This window comes from Haliaeetus albicilla, chromosome 2 (assembly GCF_947461875.1).
Source record: "Haliaeetus albicilla chromosome 2, bHalAlb1.1, whole genome shotgun sequence".
Classification (NCBI taxonomy): Eukaryota; Metazoa; Chordata; class Aves; order Accipitriformes; family Accipitridae; genus Haliaeetus; species Haliaeetus albicilla.
The window spans coordinates 54944539-54962548 of NC_091484.1; the positions used below are offsets into that span (position 1 = coordinate 54944539).

Genomic DNA, 18010 nt, shown 5'->3' on the forward strand with positions numbered 1-18010 from the left:
ATGTTATTTGAAAGAAATACACTGACGCTGTTGCCACCAGAAATATACTTACTTCATAAACTGACAGTACTGAATGTCAGTCACAACCTGTTACCTATCTGGTCTCCCTAAAGAATTGTCAAAGCTTGTTAATATTAAGGAACTCAATCACAACAACACTGATGAATTTCCTTTTGCATTGGAAAGCCTTGAAACTTTAGAGCTTGCAGGCAACAAGCTAAAAACTTTATGAGATACCATAGGTGACATGAAAAATTTGAAGGTACTCAACATTGATTCCACTCAAATCTCAATATTCTCAAGGGTTCTCTGCTATCTTCCTCATCTAGTAAAACTCAGCATATGTGAGAACTTGATTCAGAGTTTACCAAAGGATATTAAAGAGCTTAAGAAACTACAAGATTTTTCAATTAGTAACAATAAGCTTATATTTTTGCCTGTGCAGCTTTCCCAGTTGAAAAAACTAAAAGTACTCAGAGCTGATGATAACAAATTGGAGGTTCTTTCAGATACAGTGGAGTATTTATGAAACCTTAGTTTTTGAATGTTGCAAATTTATTCAAAAGCATTACAGATAATCTTTGCAACTGTACCATGTTGAAACATCTCATTATACATAGTAATCAATTAACTCAGCTTCCTGCTAAGATTCACAGACTTAAATATTTAAAGGAGTTTTCACTAAGTAGAAAACAACTGGACTCACTGGGTGAACAAATACCGCATTTAAAAGACCTCTCCAAAATAGAGCTTTCTGGAAATGCATTAAGATACATTCCTGTTGAATTAAAAAATTGTATACGGATAACCGAAGCTGACCTCAGCAATAATAAGCTCTCTCAGTTTCCAAATGCATTGTGTGCACTATTTGATCTTAAACCCTTAAATCTTACTGGCAACTCTATTTCAGAAATAATACCTGGAATTTCTGACATTAAAGAGTTGGAGCAGCTAGAGTTAAAGAAAAACATTTTCTGCATGCTTGTGCAGCCTTTCAAAATGAGGTTACTTGGATGTAAGCGAGAATGAAATCAATAATGGTATGCCAGCACTGGTGTCCAAGATGAAGGCTCTCCAGGTACTGCTGTTACACCATTATCACTTTGACTCATTTCCTGAAGAACTGTGTTCTTCAAAATGTTTGAAAACACGTGACATTTCAGATAATCAGATAAAGAGTATTCCTTTACAGATTAGCAGTCTGGAAGTGATCAAAGACCTAAATGTACCAAACAACTAGTTTGCATCTTTTCCTTCTGATACATGTCATCTTTCTTCGCTGGAGACATTGACAGTGTGACAAATGAATAGGTGGAAGGTAAGAGAACATTTCCTTGTGTTGCACAGATTGTTGTGCTGCAAAATTATTATCAATAGACTTCCTCCTAAAAGATGTAAAAGCTCCTGTGTTTGAATACATCTAGAGTAAATGAAGAGCAGAAAAATAGCCCCTAAAGAGGCAAAAACGTGTACGTATTTACCTATTTTTAATACCATAACTGGACAAAAATCTATTAGGATACACGTTTAATTAGAAATACTAGATCTGAACCTCACTTTATATAGTGTTACTGAGGTATATCTTGAGGTGATATTTTGATAATTGGATTGATCTGAAATAGACCATCTATTTTTTTATTTTTCTAGTACTATTAGGAATGTAGGTGTTTTCCATCCCAACGGATGTCAAGAGGCAAAATGACTAGCTGGAAGTTGGTAGATAAGCCTGCCTCCAAGATTCCTCTCTGTGAAATGAACAAATCCTTCCAACTTGTGTCATACTTCTTAAAATTAGTTGGTCATTAGACTTTCACAAAGTCAAACAAGAAAAGCTATATTGGATCCCTGATTTCTTATAGCAGAGAAAAACACCTCACATTTCTAAAATCCAAAGTTTAATTTCTTTTATTTTTTAATACTAAGGGACAAAGCAAAACAATCTCCTGATGAGTTAGGCATTTAAAATTCTCCTTTCACCAGAATTTGCAAAATCAGTATTTCATACCTGATTTCAGAAAAGGCTCATATTTCTTAGTATGATTTCAGATGTGGTTATGATCCTTTCTAAGGGCTGGTTTTCTTCAGACCAGGAGCAAAAAGTATGCGATCTTATGTCCATTTCTCGAAGAGCTTTATTTTCCACAATAATTGGACAACAGTTGAAGTCCCAAAATCAGAAAAGACCAAAGTAAGAACAGAACCAAAAAGAAGAAAATGGTGTGTTTAAATTCCTTGTGGCTGAAGAAAACAGAAAATAAAATTAGAGTGTTCTGAGAGGGTAAAATTTTTCATTAATGATAACAATGACCAAAAGAACTTGTAGAGCTCCAGCTGTGGAGGTATTATTCTACTGCATGTTTTTTATTGCCTTTCTGTTGTCGTGTCTAAAAAGCTTCCCTGCAAATTTCTGTGCCCAGCATTCGTATTTTTATTGGAAAATACCAAATTAGCTTCCACTAGAATCAAAGGTCAGAAGCTTTTATTGTTGGAATAAAATTATGGGATCTTATTTTGCCTGCAGGAAAGTTACCTTTTAAACTTTTTGCAGAAGAGAAAGAGTTGTATCCAAATAAATGCATTGCTTTATTTCTTTATCAGTTAACTAAAATTCCAGAGGAGCAATCTAAACTGGTTTGCCTTGGGGAACTGGACATATCTCACAATGCATTGAATGGAATTCCAGACAGCATAGGGGAACTGGAGTATTTGGTCCATTTAATTGCAAATAATTATATCGGCCAGTTCCCCAAATTTATTACATCACTAAGAAAGCCACAACAGCGTGACCTGAGTGGTATCAGGCATCCAATCCGTTCGTAAAATGTAAGCACTGAACAATTCCCCAGAGTATAAATACATCATGAGATTAAAAAGGTGATGGAGAACACCACTGAGGAAAAGACAGCTTTCCAGTTTTTCATGTATGCTGCAGTGATCTGCCACAGCTTCTAACCAAGCATCCTCTCTTAAATTTAGTATTTTTAATACAGATTTTTAATAAAATCTGTGAAATCCTTTTAAGTGGCACGATTTTTGCAAGTGAGATCGTGAGGCACGTAAAGGCCCGGCACGCACAAAGCATGGATCGCTACAGCAGGTGCCGGGCAGGGTCCCGTGGTTGACGAGACCGACCTTTTTCTGCCGCAAAGCACGCGTGTCTGTGCTCAGCTGTCTGCATGACGCTGCTGGTAGTACAGCCGGTTGTCTAGGGGAGTTCCCGGCGTGGATGACTGTGGGCGGGTTACCTCGGGCAGGCTGTGCCAAATGGATTCTCTGGTATGGGTCATCCTGGCGTGGGTTCTCCTGCCGGTGTGGGTCACCTGGTGTGAATTGTCCAGGGGATTTCCCGGCGTGGATGACTGTGGGCAGGTTACCTCGGGCAGGCTGTGCCAAATGGATTCTCTGGTATGGGTTGGTCATCCTGGCGTGGGTTCTCCTGCCGGTGTGGGTCACCTGGTGTGAATTATCCAGGGCGGACTGTCTGGTGTGGGTCAGCTACCCGGGTGGATTACCTGGTGTGGGTTACCCCGGGTGGATTACCTGATGCCGGCGCGAGCTCCCGCCCACGCCTCTCGCTCTCCCCGCCCCCGAGTTCACGACGCGCGCCGCCCGGGCAGGCGTGCCTCTCCCCGCAGCGTGCTGCTCGCTCCCCTAGGGCTGTGGCGCCAGGGGGCTGCCGCGGCCCCGCGGGGCCGAGCGGTGCTGCAGAGGAAGGAGGCGGAGGGCAGCGACGGGACCGCGCCGGAGGCTGAGCAACGACCGAGGCGCCTCGAGACCAGGAGCTCCGGGGCGGCCTCGGGCGTTGCCCCTGCGGCAGGCAGCCCCTCGGGGGCGGGGAGCAGCTGCGGGAGGAGGCAGGCGGGGCCGCGCTCCCCCGCTCAGGGGCCGCGCCGGGCGGCCGGGGCTCGGGGCTGCGGCCCGCGGCCACGCTGCCCTCGCCGGCCGGCAAGGCCCCGCGCGGCCACACGGCCGCCGCCCGGACGCGCGAGGCCTCAGCCGGCGGCCAATCAGCGGTCAAGGCCCGGCGCCCCGCCCCCCCGCCCGCCCAATGGCGCCCCTCGCAGCCCGGCAGACGCCGTCACCCCGTAGAGCGCGGCCTCCGGTTGGCTCCGGCGCCGGGAATCGTCACATAGGCAGAGATCAGCCCAGCGCGGAGGGGCGTGGCGGCGGCAGGCCCCGCTCCGCGGCGCGCACGGGCGGGCGGCGGTTCGCAGCCCGGCGGATGGCGGTGGGCGCTGAGGGGACGCTGAGCCTGATGGAGGTCGGCGGATCCCTGCTGGAGCGGGTGGCCGTCGGCAACCCCCTCTCCCTGGTGCTGGCCGCCTCCGCCTTCGCGCTGAGCCTCGGCTACCTGTTCCAGCTGGGTTACCGGCGCCACGTCGGGTCCGAGCAGAAGGTGGGCGCTGGGGGACGCCGCCGGGGAGAGGCGGTGGGCCGGGGCGGGGGAGCCGGAGGCCTCCGCCACCCTCCCGCTGAGGCGGGGGAGAGGGCGAGGGCCGGGGGGGAGCCGGGCGGCCTGCCTTCAGGTGCGGGCGGGGAGGCAGCGGTGCGCTCGCCTCTGGCCGGCCCTTCCCGGGGAGCGCCACGGAGCGGGCGGTGAAATCCAGGTGTGCGGGAGCAGGCTCTGGCGAGCGAGGGGCCTTCCCGGCAGCCTGCCCAGGGACGGTTTCCCACGGGAACGTTGCGCCGGCTCGTCCCTTCGCCCAGCTGGCTGGTACCACGTGAAGCAGAGGCGCCTAGGTGTCGTAGAGGCGAAGGCTGTGCCCCGTCCTGCTTCATCAGTGCAGCTTAAAAGAAGGCTCCCGTGTATGTATGAAACTTGTTGCTAAAGCGAGGGTCGTGCCTTTGGGGGACTGTTTAACAAATCGGCGACACTGTCTTGTTTCTGACTGCTTTCTTTCCCATTGCAGTAACTTTCTGCTTTGCTTTCAGAGGCAGGTTAGCAAGAATCTTAGTCGCGTTAATTTTGTTTTAACCAATGCTGCTTTTAAATATGGCTCACTCTTACTCTAAAAAAAAAAAAAAAAAATCAGTTGTCCGAAGTTGGCCTTTTCACAAAAGAGTTTAAACAAAACACGTATAAAGCCTCCTCTGTGTTTAGTTTTTAGGTAAAAGTTCATGATGTTATTATTCTCTGAAGAAAATCCAATATGCACTTTTCTCTTTCTTCCTCAGAAATACCCACCTTATATTTCATCAAGCATCCCTTTCCTTGGACACGCAATTGCATTTGGAAAAAGTCCCATTGAATTTTTGGAAAATGCTTATGACAGGGTATGTTTTCCCACATGACTGGCTGAGCATATGCTAAAATACTTTTGTGTATCTGTTAAGTTCTCTGTCTGGAACCTGTTTAAAAATAAGTTCATTCTTGTTTACCACCTCAAATGTGGAATGGAGTGTGCAGAGTAGGTGCTGGTTTCTTCTGATCTCTGTATGTACATCACTGTTAGAGAAATGGTGTTTTCTGAGATACCTCTCGTGTTTCAGATTTAAAAAATATGTTTGTGTATTTGAGTAATGCTCACAGCTGAATTGCAAGTTAATTAAAAAGCCATTTTCGTGATATTATTTCTTGCCTTACTTGGGAACTTTTAATCTCACTCTTTACTAATCTGTGACCAGGCTGGAATGTAGCTGACCACCTCTATAGGCAATCATCTGATGAATTTTAAGGCCCTCTCCAATGTTAAAAGGGCTGGTGTATGAAACCTCAGTAGCTTTTATGCTCTAACAGCCCAAAAGAAATTGACTAAGGCAGTAGAGCCTTAATTCCAATGAAATAAGATTTATTGATCTGTTTCACGTTGTCTCAGACTTTCTAGAGTCATAAGCTTAAATCTTAGCTTGGTTAGCTTAGAGAAAGCCAAATTTAGTAATGGAAGGTCTGCTGGAGATGACCTTTAATCTTTAAAATCTTACATGCTCTTGATTACCAATGCATAACTCCAAATGCAGAATTTTTTGAGACAATGTTTGTAGGTTACTGGAGGCTATATGTGCTGTAATCTCCCCGCTAGTTTTTGTAGCGTAACTGATCTTTTATTTACATTTTTTAAACTAAATGGTTTTAAAATGTGCAAGATCATGTGTGTTGATTATAACGTTAGATATCACTAGTAAGTATACTGAGAACAGCATTTAAATGTGGTTTAAAATATTTCTATCTTTATTAAATCTCTAGACATTTCTTAGGAGAGTAAGTGATTTATGGAAGCCTGTACATAAAGAGATAGGGATTTAATGATTTGCATTGTTCTTATTTAAGATAAACTGGTTTTTTTTTTCTCTCTCAGTATGGACCTGTGTTCAGTTTCACTATGGTTGGCAAGACATTCACGTACTTACTGGGTAGTGATGCTGCTGCTCTACTCTTCAATAGTAAAAATGAAGATTTGAATGCAGAGGATGTATACTCTCGGTTAACTACACCAGTTTTTGGCAAGGGAGTTGCTTATGATGTCCCTAATACGGTATGTATTTTAAATATAAGATGAGTAGAAAAGTAGTGTAATTTAAATTCTGAGTAGGCAGCTCTGAGCTCTTGGCTCTGCATGATGGTGTTGGTACGCAATTCTGGCATATTGCAGGTAAATTGTCTCAGTTGGATAATCAACACTGAACATGTTTAGGTTGCTTTATGTACCACCTGGCCATTCATCAGTCTGGATGCTATTTTTTGTTCTTGAAACCATCTAATCCCACCATAGAGGAAAAACTAATAAGTGAGTCTCTTTTTCCTTCCCTTATAGCACGCCACTGACTGCAGCTTACTTTTCCCTTACAAGCAACTTTAGGCCTTCCTTCTGAGAGGGCTTTAAGAGAGATAATTTTTCATTTGTGCCAGGCCAAATCTAGATTAAACAGGAGTATTAATTTGACAATTTCCAATGCAGGGTTTGTCTTGGTTGGACAAAAGTCCGTCTCTGTATGTTTGCAGAATACAGTCTGCATGGGTCTGGGAAGCACAGTGGCTGTGTCATGTGGCATTGTTTCCGAGCTAAGCATTGGTTGCTTTCTTGTTTGTGTTGTCTGGCATGGCAGAGTCTTAAACTGCAGAAACCAACTTTTCTGCGGACAGACTTGCTCCACTGGGACTCTGTATTCAGTATATGTTGACATCGACAGCCTGTTGTACAACGGAGTAGTCTGATGGCAGAAACAGCATTGTGATATATGATATACTTTATTTTTGGATTTTCAGCTTTGACTTAATTTTGTTGGTATAGATGCCAGTCATTTGACCGGTAATAGCTTCTGTGGCCATCAAGACTTTTCCTCCTTAGCATGCCTCTTCATTCTCCCCTGCCAAAAGTACTTGCAGTGATTGTTGCTCTCTTAATTATGTGGCTTAGGCGCAGTAATCACTAGTCTCTTTTCCTTCACACCAGCATTTTGCAGTGACATATGTTGTTCTTATGCCATTCTTTTGGAAATCTCATATACAACTGACTACCAACAACTTGCCACATTGTAAATAAGTAAAGGAGAACTTAGTTGTCTCCTGCTTTGTCAGGAAGTGTTAAATTGTGGATAGACAGCATCACAAAGTTTGGGGGGAGGGTTGTTTGGGTGGTGGGATTTTTTGTGCTTGATGAATTTGCTTAGCTCCTCCCATCCCTTTGTGAATGAAACCAGCAGGACTGCAGCCTGGATAAGAAGTAGGAGATTATTCCTTGTGTCCTAGGAGACCTCTTCCAAAAGTAGGGTCATTCTAACAGACTTGTTTCTAACAGTTCTGACAGTCAAAGGTCTTCCTCAAGAAGTCAGGAATGGAGTTGGGCATCCCTTCTGCAGCTGCTAGAGTGGAGAGGGTACATGATTCTCAGCAATACATCTTTCATGTTCTCTGGTATATAGTAGTTTCAGAAAAGTGTCTGTGAATCAGACATAGGCTGCTAAGTTGGCCAGATTTTCACTGTGTTGTGCTTATTCTTTTGATTCTGACTATTGTGGAATGTCTGCTTGAAACTGAAAGGTGCTAGTTTGTCTCTTAGTTCTGTGACAGTTCATCCACTTGTTACAGCTGTCTTGACTTCTGCTTTCACACTTTATAGTTCATGGATGGATTTGAATGTCTGTCTTAATTCAAGAGCTAGTTCTTCGATGAGATCTAAGCTCACTCACCATTCCAGAGTTTTAGAGAACTTTCTGTAAGCTCCTTGGAAATGGGCATTTGTTACAACTGTGTTCTTCAGGCATACAGGGATGATTAAGGCCTACTTCATTGGTCCACCATATGCTGCTTTTTTTGGAATTAAGGTCTTTTTCTAGAGTTATCCTAATTTTTTTCCCTAGAATGTGAGTTCTGCTTTAGTCAAGAGATTAATCTTTTCATAGTACTCAGCCTTGGCTATCTGTGGATAAGTCTACTTCATTCATACCTTTGATACTAGAAGGACTTCTTCCTTTTTATCTCTGAACATTCAGGTTCCTCAGAAAATCACCTGGGCTACTGTTTTCCACAGCTAGGAGATGCAGGGATTTTGTTATTGGCATGCACTGGTTATCTCTAGTTGTGTGTTTCCCTGTATGAATCTAGTGAGGTAGCATGTCTGGGTGTGGCCAGAATGCATTCTGCTAGAGGTGAGCTGGGTTTTTTGCATAGTGCTACCACCATGATTTCATTTCAGACATCTACTGGGAAGGCATTTAGAGAGCCTTTCAAACTTTCATTGGTGTTCTACTGTTGATGGATCATCCAGAACTTTCTTTTGAGACCCCCTTCTCTCTGCTCAAGCTGCTAAGTCTCTATGTCTTAGTCTGACAATGACTTTCAGTCATGTGTTTAGAAGAGCCACCCCTTACATTGACTACTTGTTAGAAGGTAACTGATGACTCTTTAAAAGGAGGAAGTTATTTACCAGTAATTCTGGTAATTGTTTGTTAATATGCATAGTTTATATATCAACTCATATTCACTCTGCATCTCCTCCCTCCAAGCCTCTTGCAGATAGTTTTGCATTGAGAGGAGCTGAAATGGCAGAGATGTGTTCACTCCTGTGTGCCATTCCTGCCTCCATCAAGCTGCAGATGGACTAGCATGTTGCAAGGGAAAATGTGCTTGTCTCTTTGCTCTGTGGCATGTATACCCTCTGATAGACTGCCGGAGTCCCCACTGCATTCTGAAAACAGAAGTTTCTAGGAAGTAACCTTTCTTTTTATGCCTTTTGTTTCGTGAATAACTTCATAGCGCATGCAGAACCCTTGGTGGGAAGACAGTTTTTGGTGTATTGCTCATGGTATAGTGCAGATCTATACGGCTGTATTGGGTTTGTGTGGCAAGGTTTTGGTAGCGGAGGGGTTACAGGGGTGGCCTCTGTGAGAAGCTGCTGGAAGCTTCCCCTATGTGCAACAGAGCCAATACCAGCTGGCTCCAAGGTGGACCTGCTACCGGCCGAGGCTGAGCCCATCAGCGACGGTGGTAGTGCCTCTGGGAGAACATATTTAAGACAGGAAAAAAAGTTGCAGCAGGCACAGAAACAGCAGCCAGAGAGAGAAGTGAGAACATGCAAGAGAAACAACCCTGCAGACCCCAAGGTCAGTGAAGAAGGAGGGGGAGAAGGTGCTCCAGGCGCCAGAGCAGAGATTGCCCTGCAGCCCGTGGGGAAGACCATGGTGAGGCAGGCTGTCCCCCTGCAGCCCAGGGAGGTCCACGGTGGAGCAGATATCCACCTGCAGCCCGTGGAGGACCCCATACCAGAGCAGGTGGGTGCCCAAAGGAGGCTGTGACCGCGTGGGAAGCCCACACTGGAGCAGGCTCCTGGTAGGACCTGCGGATCTGTGGAGGGAAGAGCCCACGCTGGAGCAGGTTTTTTGGCAGGACTTGTGACCCCGTGGGGCACCCACGCTGGAGCAGTGTGCTCCTGAAGGACTGCACACCGTGGAATGGACCTATGCTGGAGCAGTTTGTGAAGAACTGCAGCCTGTGGGAAGGATCCACGCTGGAAAAGTTTGTGGGGGACCATCTCCCATGGGAAGGACCTCATGCTGTAGCAGGGGAAGAGTGTGAGGAGTCCTGCCCCTGAAGAGGATGAAGTGGCAGTGACAACATGTGATGAAATGACTGTAACCCCATTCCCTGTCCCCCTGCACCGCTGTGGGGGATAGGTAGAGAATTTGGGAGTGAAGTTGTGCCTGAAAAGAAGGGAGGGGTGGAGGGAAGGTGTTTTGAGATTTGGTTTTATTTCTCATTACCCTATTCTGGTTGACTGACAATAAATTAAGTTAATTTTCCCCAAGTGGAGTCTGTTTTGCCCATGACAGTAAATGGTGAGTGATCTCTCCCTGTCCTTATCTTGACCCATGAGCCCTTTGTTATATTTTCTCTCCCCTGTCCAGCTGAGGCGGGGGGAGTGATAGAACGGCTTTGGTGGGTACCTGGCATCCAGCCAGGGTTAACCCACCACAAGGGCAGATGCCCTAATTCATAATAAGGGCTGTTTTAGGGTGGTTTCGAGGATTCCCAAGAAGGCGAACACACACATACGACTATAAGGGAAAAAGCAAGCCTTTATTAACTACAGACATGCGTTATGCTAAGGGTATCTTGTAAAGCAAATTAACATACTGACCCGAGGACTGTGAGGAAGATGGAGCATCCGTACATTCTTGTGCCGTCTTGCGCCGCGAGCTCAGCCCAGCAATCAGTAGGTGCCAGCTTTATGTGGGCGTCCCCATGGAGGCAACGGTGGCCTTGCTGTACAACAGCCCAATGCTCTTTGGGAAATCCCGGTATTTATACATTTGCAGAGGAAAGGGTTTTGGCACACATGGCCAGCGGGTGCCAAAACACGCCTCAGTTGCAACATAGGGAGCCTATGACGCATGCGCTCGCTGGCCAGGCATGCTGCACAAGCCATAGCTGTCCTGTCTATTGGTTCATGGGCTTTGTACAGGCGGCATATTGTCATAATCCAGCAGTCACGTGCTGACCATGCTCACAGCTGTACCATGCAACAGCCCGCTGCATGTCCTCCCCCAGTATTGCTAAGCTTTCTTATCTCCGTGGTCAGCATTCCAAGCAATGGGCAAAAAACCATCTGTTTTCTGTGCTGACTGCATTTTTTTCGCTGTCTACTTCTCCCCCAGTGTTCATCCACGGACCAAAATTCCACCTTTTAACCCTCTGTATACAAGGGCTTAAAAATTCATTGAATAATTTTCTGAGTAGGTGTCCTTTCAATCCATTGAATGGTTCTCATCTAATAATGGGCTTTTTACCAGTAGGTTTGTTAGCTATGAGTCTGTACAAAGAAAAAGAGGAAGAGGTGAGAAGGTTGTGAAGCTCACCATTTTCCTAGGAAGCAGTTTGCTTCCTGCTTCTGTGTCTGACTTCCTGGGCAGTGAGATCAGAGGGCCTTGTAAAAGAAAGGTGCATCTCTAGACCAGGGGTAAGGTATTACTGCATGAGAGAAGACACATGCTCTGGGGAAGAGAAAGCAAGGAGGCCACATAACAAGGAACACAGACTGAATGCAGACTTCGCAAGGACAGGTCTGATTACATTTGTGATTATGGATCTAAAGTGCGTTCCATATTTCAGTCTTGAATGCTTCTTCTATCTTCAGGGATAAAGTTTAACAAAGCTATTAAAATTACTTTCTGTTTTTGGTACTGTAGCTCCCTTGAGCTAGTATTTTACTTGGATATTCAAAATGGAATATTATCTATTATTTAAATTCGAGTATCTCTACAATCCTAACCATAATTTCTTTTTACTTCTGTATGTTCTTGTAGTATAGATGATAGTAAGTTGTTAATTACATTAATATGGTGATTCTTGTACTGATTGCTTTTTCTGTCTTGGTTCCTCTAGGTGTTTTTGGAACAGAAGAAGATGCTCAAAACGGGGCTAAATATTGCCCAGTTTAAACAGCATGTATCTGTGATTGAGGAAGAAACAAAGGAGTATTTCAAAGCATGGGGAGAGAGTGGAGAAAAAAGTAAGCAAGCCCAGATGCATTTTTCCTCGGATTTTCTGGGAAGGAATTAAGGCCAATGCAGTACGTTTTTGTAAATAATTTACTGCACTATTAAAGAAATGAAAAATGACATAGGTATAACTGTACAAAACATCAGAAGAAACATGCAAAATACAGATTTTGTTTAATCAAGTTTAAGGCTATTGGAGAATAAAGCTGCTCAGAAAATCATTGACAAGGAGTAAAGGACTATCTTTTTGTTTCTCAGTCAGCTAATAGAGAGTGTACCTGTTGCCTGGCTGAATCATGCTCGTTTTGCATGAGATGAGTCGGCTCAGTGTAACCACCTCTTAATCCTTAGGAAAAGATACTGCTCTGGCTTCCCAGAGCCTGTCAGAGATCTTAGCTCAGAGAACTTCTGCACTGGAGAACTGCATCCTTGAAGCTGGTAAGGTTAGGTTAGTGATCTAAGTGGAATTCTTTTATTTCCCACCTGTCTTTCCCAGCTAGCCTGCTAGACATGGCCCGTCACTATTGTTGCAAGCCCACAGTGGCATAACAGTGTCAGAAATACTGTTTATTTAAATATATATATTTATGTTATAAAAATATATAGTATTCATATAATATATACTACTTTCACGTAAAATATACAATATAAATTGTATTAATCATTACATAATTTAATATATTTCTATAATTAAAATAAAATTATATATTATATTAAATGTATAAGTACTATTATAAAATAATTCATTGAGCAGCAAAACTAACTGGTTTCCCATGGATTTGGATTTCAAGATTAAGTTTTTGTATGACTTCTTTTGTATTTATTAAGGATTGAGCTTGTGCTGCATGCCTTACTTTGGAAGGATTACTAGCTCCTAGAAAAATTTATAGAAAAAAAATACCTTAGCAAAAAGTTGTTGAAATCAGCCATCTAATTAAAAAGTTGTTTGAAGAGAGACCTGATAAGACACGCAGAAATCTAAGATTAGATGCTTCATTCTCCTAGTAAAACAATCTAAAACTCTATTTAAAATTATTAATCTGTGTCCAGTTAGCTACTTATTTTTCTCTTCTACAAAATAAAAATAAAGAATAACCTGTAAAACATAACATCTTGCCTGAAATGCATCTTCAGTAATATTTTTCAAATCTTTCCTTAGACCTGTTTGAAGCCCTTTCAGAACTTATCATTTTGACAGCAAGTCATTGCTTACATGGGAAAGAAATAAGAAGCTTACTGAATGAGAAGGTGGCTCAGCTGTATGCCGATTTGGATGGGGGTTTTACTCATGCTGCCTGGCTTCTGCCAGGTTGGCTACCTCTGCCCAGCTTCAGGTACCAGAAATAACAGATGAAGCAACTAAAGCATTTTATCTAAACATCTTTGTTGTTTGGGTTTTGTTGTTTTTTGCCCCCCATTTCTTGTTTGTTAGCTATTCTAGACATCCCAATAAATCCTCATAAGCATTTTATGTGTTACTTAGTTGCTAATAGAAGTGTTTTGAATTGCAGACGTCGAGACCGAGCACACAAAGAAATAAAGAATATTTTCTACAAGGTTATCCAGAAACGTCGGAAGTCTGATGAAAAGGAGCATGACATGCTCCAAACTCTACTTGATGCTTCATACAAGTAAGCCAAGGGTTTGAAGACTTGTCATTTATAGATGTTTTACTTTAGCTTTGAGATCTTCAGTTAAAACTATCTACAAAATATAAGAAATACTCTCTCATGTTCTGATTTTGTTGCCAGCAATTGGTCCTAGCTTGTATTCTTAAAAACTATACTTGTAAATGGTTATTCAGATTTCCGAGATTTTCATCAGTGTTCCCAAGGTTTCTTCCTTTCTCTTTGCTGGCTCTTCAGTAATGATTTTCTTTAAGGCTCCTAGAGAGTGTCTCTCCCTCTGTTCTCCATTCTCCCTATCCCTAGATCTTTCACTGCTTCATTTAGGGTAGGCAACAAAAGAGAAGGAGAAGGAAGTACATTAGAAGAAATTGTAAATGCTACTGTAACTGGAAAACTGATCAAATGAAGCTCTAACATAACACCCTTCAACCTAGGGATGGCCGTCTGCTGACAGATGATGAAATTGCTGGAATGCTTATTGGGTTGCTGCTAGCGGGGCAGCACACATCCTCCACCACCAGTGCTTGGCTTGGCTTCTTCATAGCCAGAGACAAATCAATACAGGACCAGTGCTATGCGGAACAAAAAGCAGTTTGTGGGGATGACTTGCCACCATTAACTTACGACCAGGTTTGTATGTTACATATTCCCTCTGGGTATTTTTGTACTTTTAGATGCTTATTAAAAAAACCCCCAAAAACCCCACAAAACAACAAACAAATGTGAAATATAGTCATATGCTTCATGTTAGAATCATAATCTGGCATAGTCACTCTCTGCTAACAGTTTGCCAATATATCTCCTCCATCTCCTCCTCTCCAAGTAAATTATCAACTTGCCACTTTGTTTATTTAATCAGTGTTGGTTAAGGAAATTACAGTTCCTACAATGTCTATTTAAGAAATGGTAGTTCTGTAGAGGAGAATCCTCATATTCCCACTAAGGAAAGGGATGCAGTGTGACCTTGTTCTCTAATTAGGCATCAGAAAACACTCATGAGACAGATTAGTAAGAAACTAGTTGAATTTGGTTGCACTGGTCAGAGATTTTTTCCTTCTTAATTGAATTAAATGGAAGAAAAAAAGAAATTGTCAGCTAACGAAGTACATGTAAATATGAGCTGCTTACTGTTGTTTTTTTAAAATTTTGTTTTTAAATTGTATAAAATACTATTTTGTTTGTCTCAAATAAATTTGGGTGTATTTTGATACATCATTTTCCCTGTATTTTCAGCTCAAGGATCTTAGTTTGCTGGATCGCTGTCTAAAAGAAACTTTAAGGCTTAGACCTCCTATAATGACCATGATGAGAATGGCCAGAACTCCCCAGGCGAGTACACTTTTTGGAGCTAACTTCACTTCAGCAGAACAGGGCTGGAAAAGGCCGGGCAGGGGGTGTCCTGGTTGGCAGAAGGAAAACAAGAGTGAGCAGTGTTTGCTGGCAGGGATGAAAGCTGATGGCAGCCTGGGTTACACCAGTGAGAGTGTAGCTGGTGTTGACTGAGGAAAGCAATTAATACCTTGAACTTGGTAGTTGTTACGTTCATGTGGAATTATTTGTGTCCACTTTTGGACCCCTCTGGGCCCCAGCAATCAAGATGTTGATGAAGTGAAGAAAGCAGAGGGCCACCAAGATGGCAGGGGGTTGCAGCACTTGTCATGTGAGGAGAGGCTGAGGGAACAGGGTTTGTTCAGCCTGGAAAAGGGAGGGCTCTGAGGGGACCTAGTAACAGCCACATGCAGTCTTATTCAGCAACACTGACCCTTTGTTTTAGCTATCAGTCAGTCTCACTTGAGCTTAGTTTGGTGCTACTATTTAAAGATATTCTTTGTTTGCCAGGTATTTTTAAAAAAAATCTATCTAGCTAGCTGTCTTGGAAAAATTTGGCTTGCACTTAATACAATACAAGCTAGGTATATCTGAAAGAAAACTTGCTGTTTGTACAAATAGAAAGTCAAGTAAGTCAATTTTTTGCACAGATGTCCCTCCCATGACAAGTGCTTTCTATAAGTTTTAAGTTCATTCACTTTTTTAAAAACTCTTTCTGTAGAATTGCTAGCCTTGTTAAAGCAGCTGAAAGGTTCCTGCAACTACTTGAACATTGCGCCCTTTACAAGTAAAACAATAAAGTATTAGGTCCTGTTAATTTTAAACAAGCATAGCCAAAATCTCCTTTGAAATTCAAGCCTCACAATGTAGCACTTCAGGTAACATTTTAAAAAGACAAATGGAGAAATTTTGTGATGTGTGGGGTCTTGTCTCTTCTCTTGTAGACTGTTGCTGGATATAACATTCCCCCCGGCCATCAGGTCTGTGTATCTCCCACTGTTAACCACAGACTCAGGGACTCCTGGAAAGATGCTCTAGACTTCAAGCCTGACCGGTATCTCCAAGATAACCCAGCAGCTGGAGAGAAATTTGCATATGTTCCATTTGGCGCTGGTAAGAAAACACAGCACCTTACTAAAGTGGCTCACACTGGTCATCTTGTACAGCACCTCCCCATGCTGTAGTGTCTGAGGATGTATTTTTTAACTTCTGTTGCTGCCTAAAAGTCTTCTTACTGTGAAAGTGCTGTTAAAAGAATGAAGTCAGTAGTTTTGCGTTAGTAGTACCTGTGTATAATTCAGAGTAGCAATCAAAACAAATCATGAGGTTAGCACAGGCGATATTTGACTCAAGTCTTTTCAAGGCAAGGTAAAAACCTGGTACTACAAAGTCAGTTTAAGGCAGAGCAAAAATCTGCATAGAGTTGTAACTGCCAAAACACTTTGCATATACCACTGCAGTAGGGTTAGGGTTGGTATCTTTTCTCAGTGTTGTAAACGCTTCTTTGGTGATTCACACATTAATGCTTTCTAGATGACAAAACAACACAATCTCATTCAAATTACTTGGTCTGTTTTATGCAGTGACAGCTTATAAAAAGATGATGTTGATGGAGTTCCATAATGGTGTATGTGCAGCATCAGAGCCCCATGTTGTTTAGAAAGGAAAGAAGCAATTACTGTCTGCATAAAATTTTTAAAGTTAGCTTGTTTTCAAAGGTGACTTACTAACTAAGTATTCTAACTGCTTTTTATGGTTTTCCTTGTAGGCCGTCATCGCTGCATTGGAGAAAACTTTGCTTATGTTCAGATTAAGACTATTTGGTCTACTTTGCTTCGTTTGTATGAATTTGATCTCATCAATGACTATTTTCCAACTATAAATTACACAACTATGATACACACACCTAATAACCCCATTATCAGATATAAGAGAAGGTCACTGTAAATTTTGGAGCTAAATAAGTAAGGTTTTAAGTTGTGTAAACTAACAGACTTTTGAATAAAATTGTGACAAAACAAGTGGCAAATGGAAACTCCTGCATCTACTGTTAGGAAAGCAACAATAATCTACCACGTGCAAAGTCTTTGCATCTATTTTGTTTGTTTGCCCACACCATTTAATGCTGCTGTGTATAATTGCTTGTTCTACAAATTTCTCATTGCATTTTTAAAAGAAAAAGTGTTTTTTCTATTGGTGTAACACTGTTAAGGTGCATGCCAACTTTTTAAGGTGAAGAAACAAGTCATTTCTATAAACGGAACTCTTTGCTTTTGAAAAATAATTGAAGATTACTTCTCCCCAGATAATATGGCGTGAGACTGTGTACCGTACCTCTGTATCCAACTATAGTAAATCAGCCAGGGAACAGTCACAGAAGGGGAAGATACTTCGTGGTGCTCTACTTCTGATACCTGTGATTCTGTTCCAAGCAAACTAGGTACAGTCTCGGCTGATTCTTGGAAGTGCCCACATACATACTTATTTAAAAAATGTTACTGTACAGCTGAGCAGTAGGCAAACTACAAAATGTCCACAGCGAAGTCTTTCTGAGAATAAATGATTTCAACGTCTAACTTGAAGCAGTTGTAAAATGCTTTGGTTCAGAAAGCAATCACCGATTTTCTAAAAATTTCTGAAAGTAGTGATCTCTAAAAGCTTGATGTAAGTGTGAAAGTAACAATATGATGATACAAACATTAATTTTGTAAATAACATGTTTGTGTATAAAATGGTCACAAACTAAGTGAAATAGCTGAATGTTGTTCCCCTTTGTGCTCACTCATGCAGGATTGTTAAATGGTGTTTGGTTCAAGAGTGGTGATAAATGGTAATGAGCTCTGGCTCATAGGAACTTTGAATTAAATTTATAAACAAACCTTGTGGAAGTCTTCTGTACTCAACTCTGTCAATTCTGAAAAGCTTTTGTAAGTAAATTTGTAAGAAAATTTAAGGATGAAGTCAATCATGCAAAGAGCTCCCCCCCTTCATCAGTGCTCACCATAGCAAGGGCTTTGCCCCAGCCTTCATGTTCTAAACTCAGGTGTAACTGTTATAAAACTTTGTGTTTGTATCAGTCACAGCAACTGAGGGAGTGCAGTATCTTCCCATCCAGCCCT

The 18010-nt window shown here is 42.5% G+C and overlaps 1 protein-coding gene and 1 long non-coding RNA gene across 2 annotated transcripts; one reads left to right on the forward strand and one right to left on the reverse strand.

Moving 5' to 3' along the window:
• Nucleotides 1–2446: 2446 nt before the first annotated feature.
• On the reverse strand, nt 2447–3722 carry LOC138683474 (uncharacterized). Its single transcript, XR_011322996.1, has 2 exons — nt 3454–3722; nt 2447–3320 (listed from the first exon to the last, which is right to left on the reverse strand). It is a non-coding gene; the product is annotated as an uncharacterized lncRNA (long non-coding RNA).
• A 440-nt stretch (nt 3723–4162) lies between these two features.
• On the forward strand, nt 4163–17769 carry CYP51A1 (cytochrome P450 family 51 subfamily A member 1). Its single transcript, XM_069775306.1, has 10 exons — nt 4163–4396; nt 5176–5274; nt 6297–6473; nt 11819–11945; nt 13094–13268; nt 13446–13565; nt 13997–14192; nt 14796–14891; nt 15836–16004; nt 16660–17769. The coding sequence occupies exons 1-10, from the start codon at nt 4223–4225 to the stop codon at nt 16836–16838; spliced, it is 1512 nt and encodes a 503-aa protein (XP_069631407.1). The 5' UTR covers nt 4163–4222; the 3' UTR covers nt 16839–17769.
• Nucleotides 17770–18010: the final 241 nt, after the last annotated feature.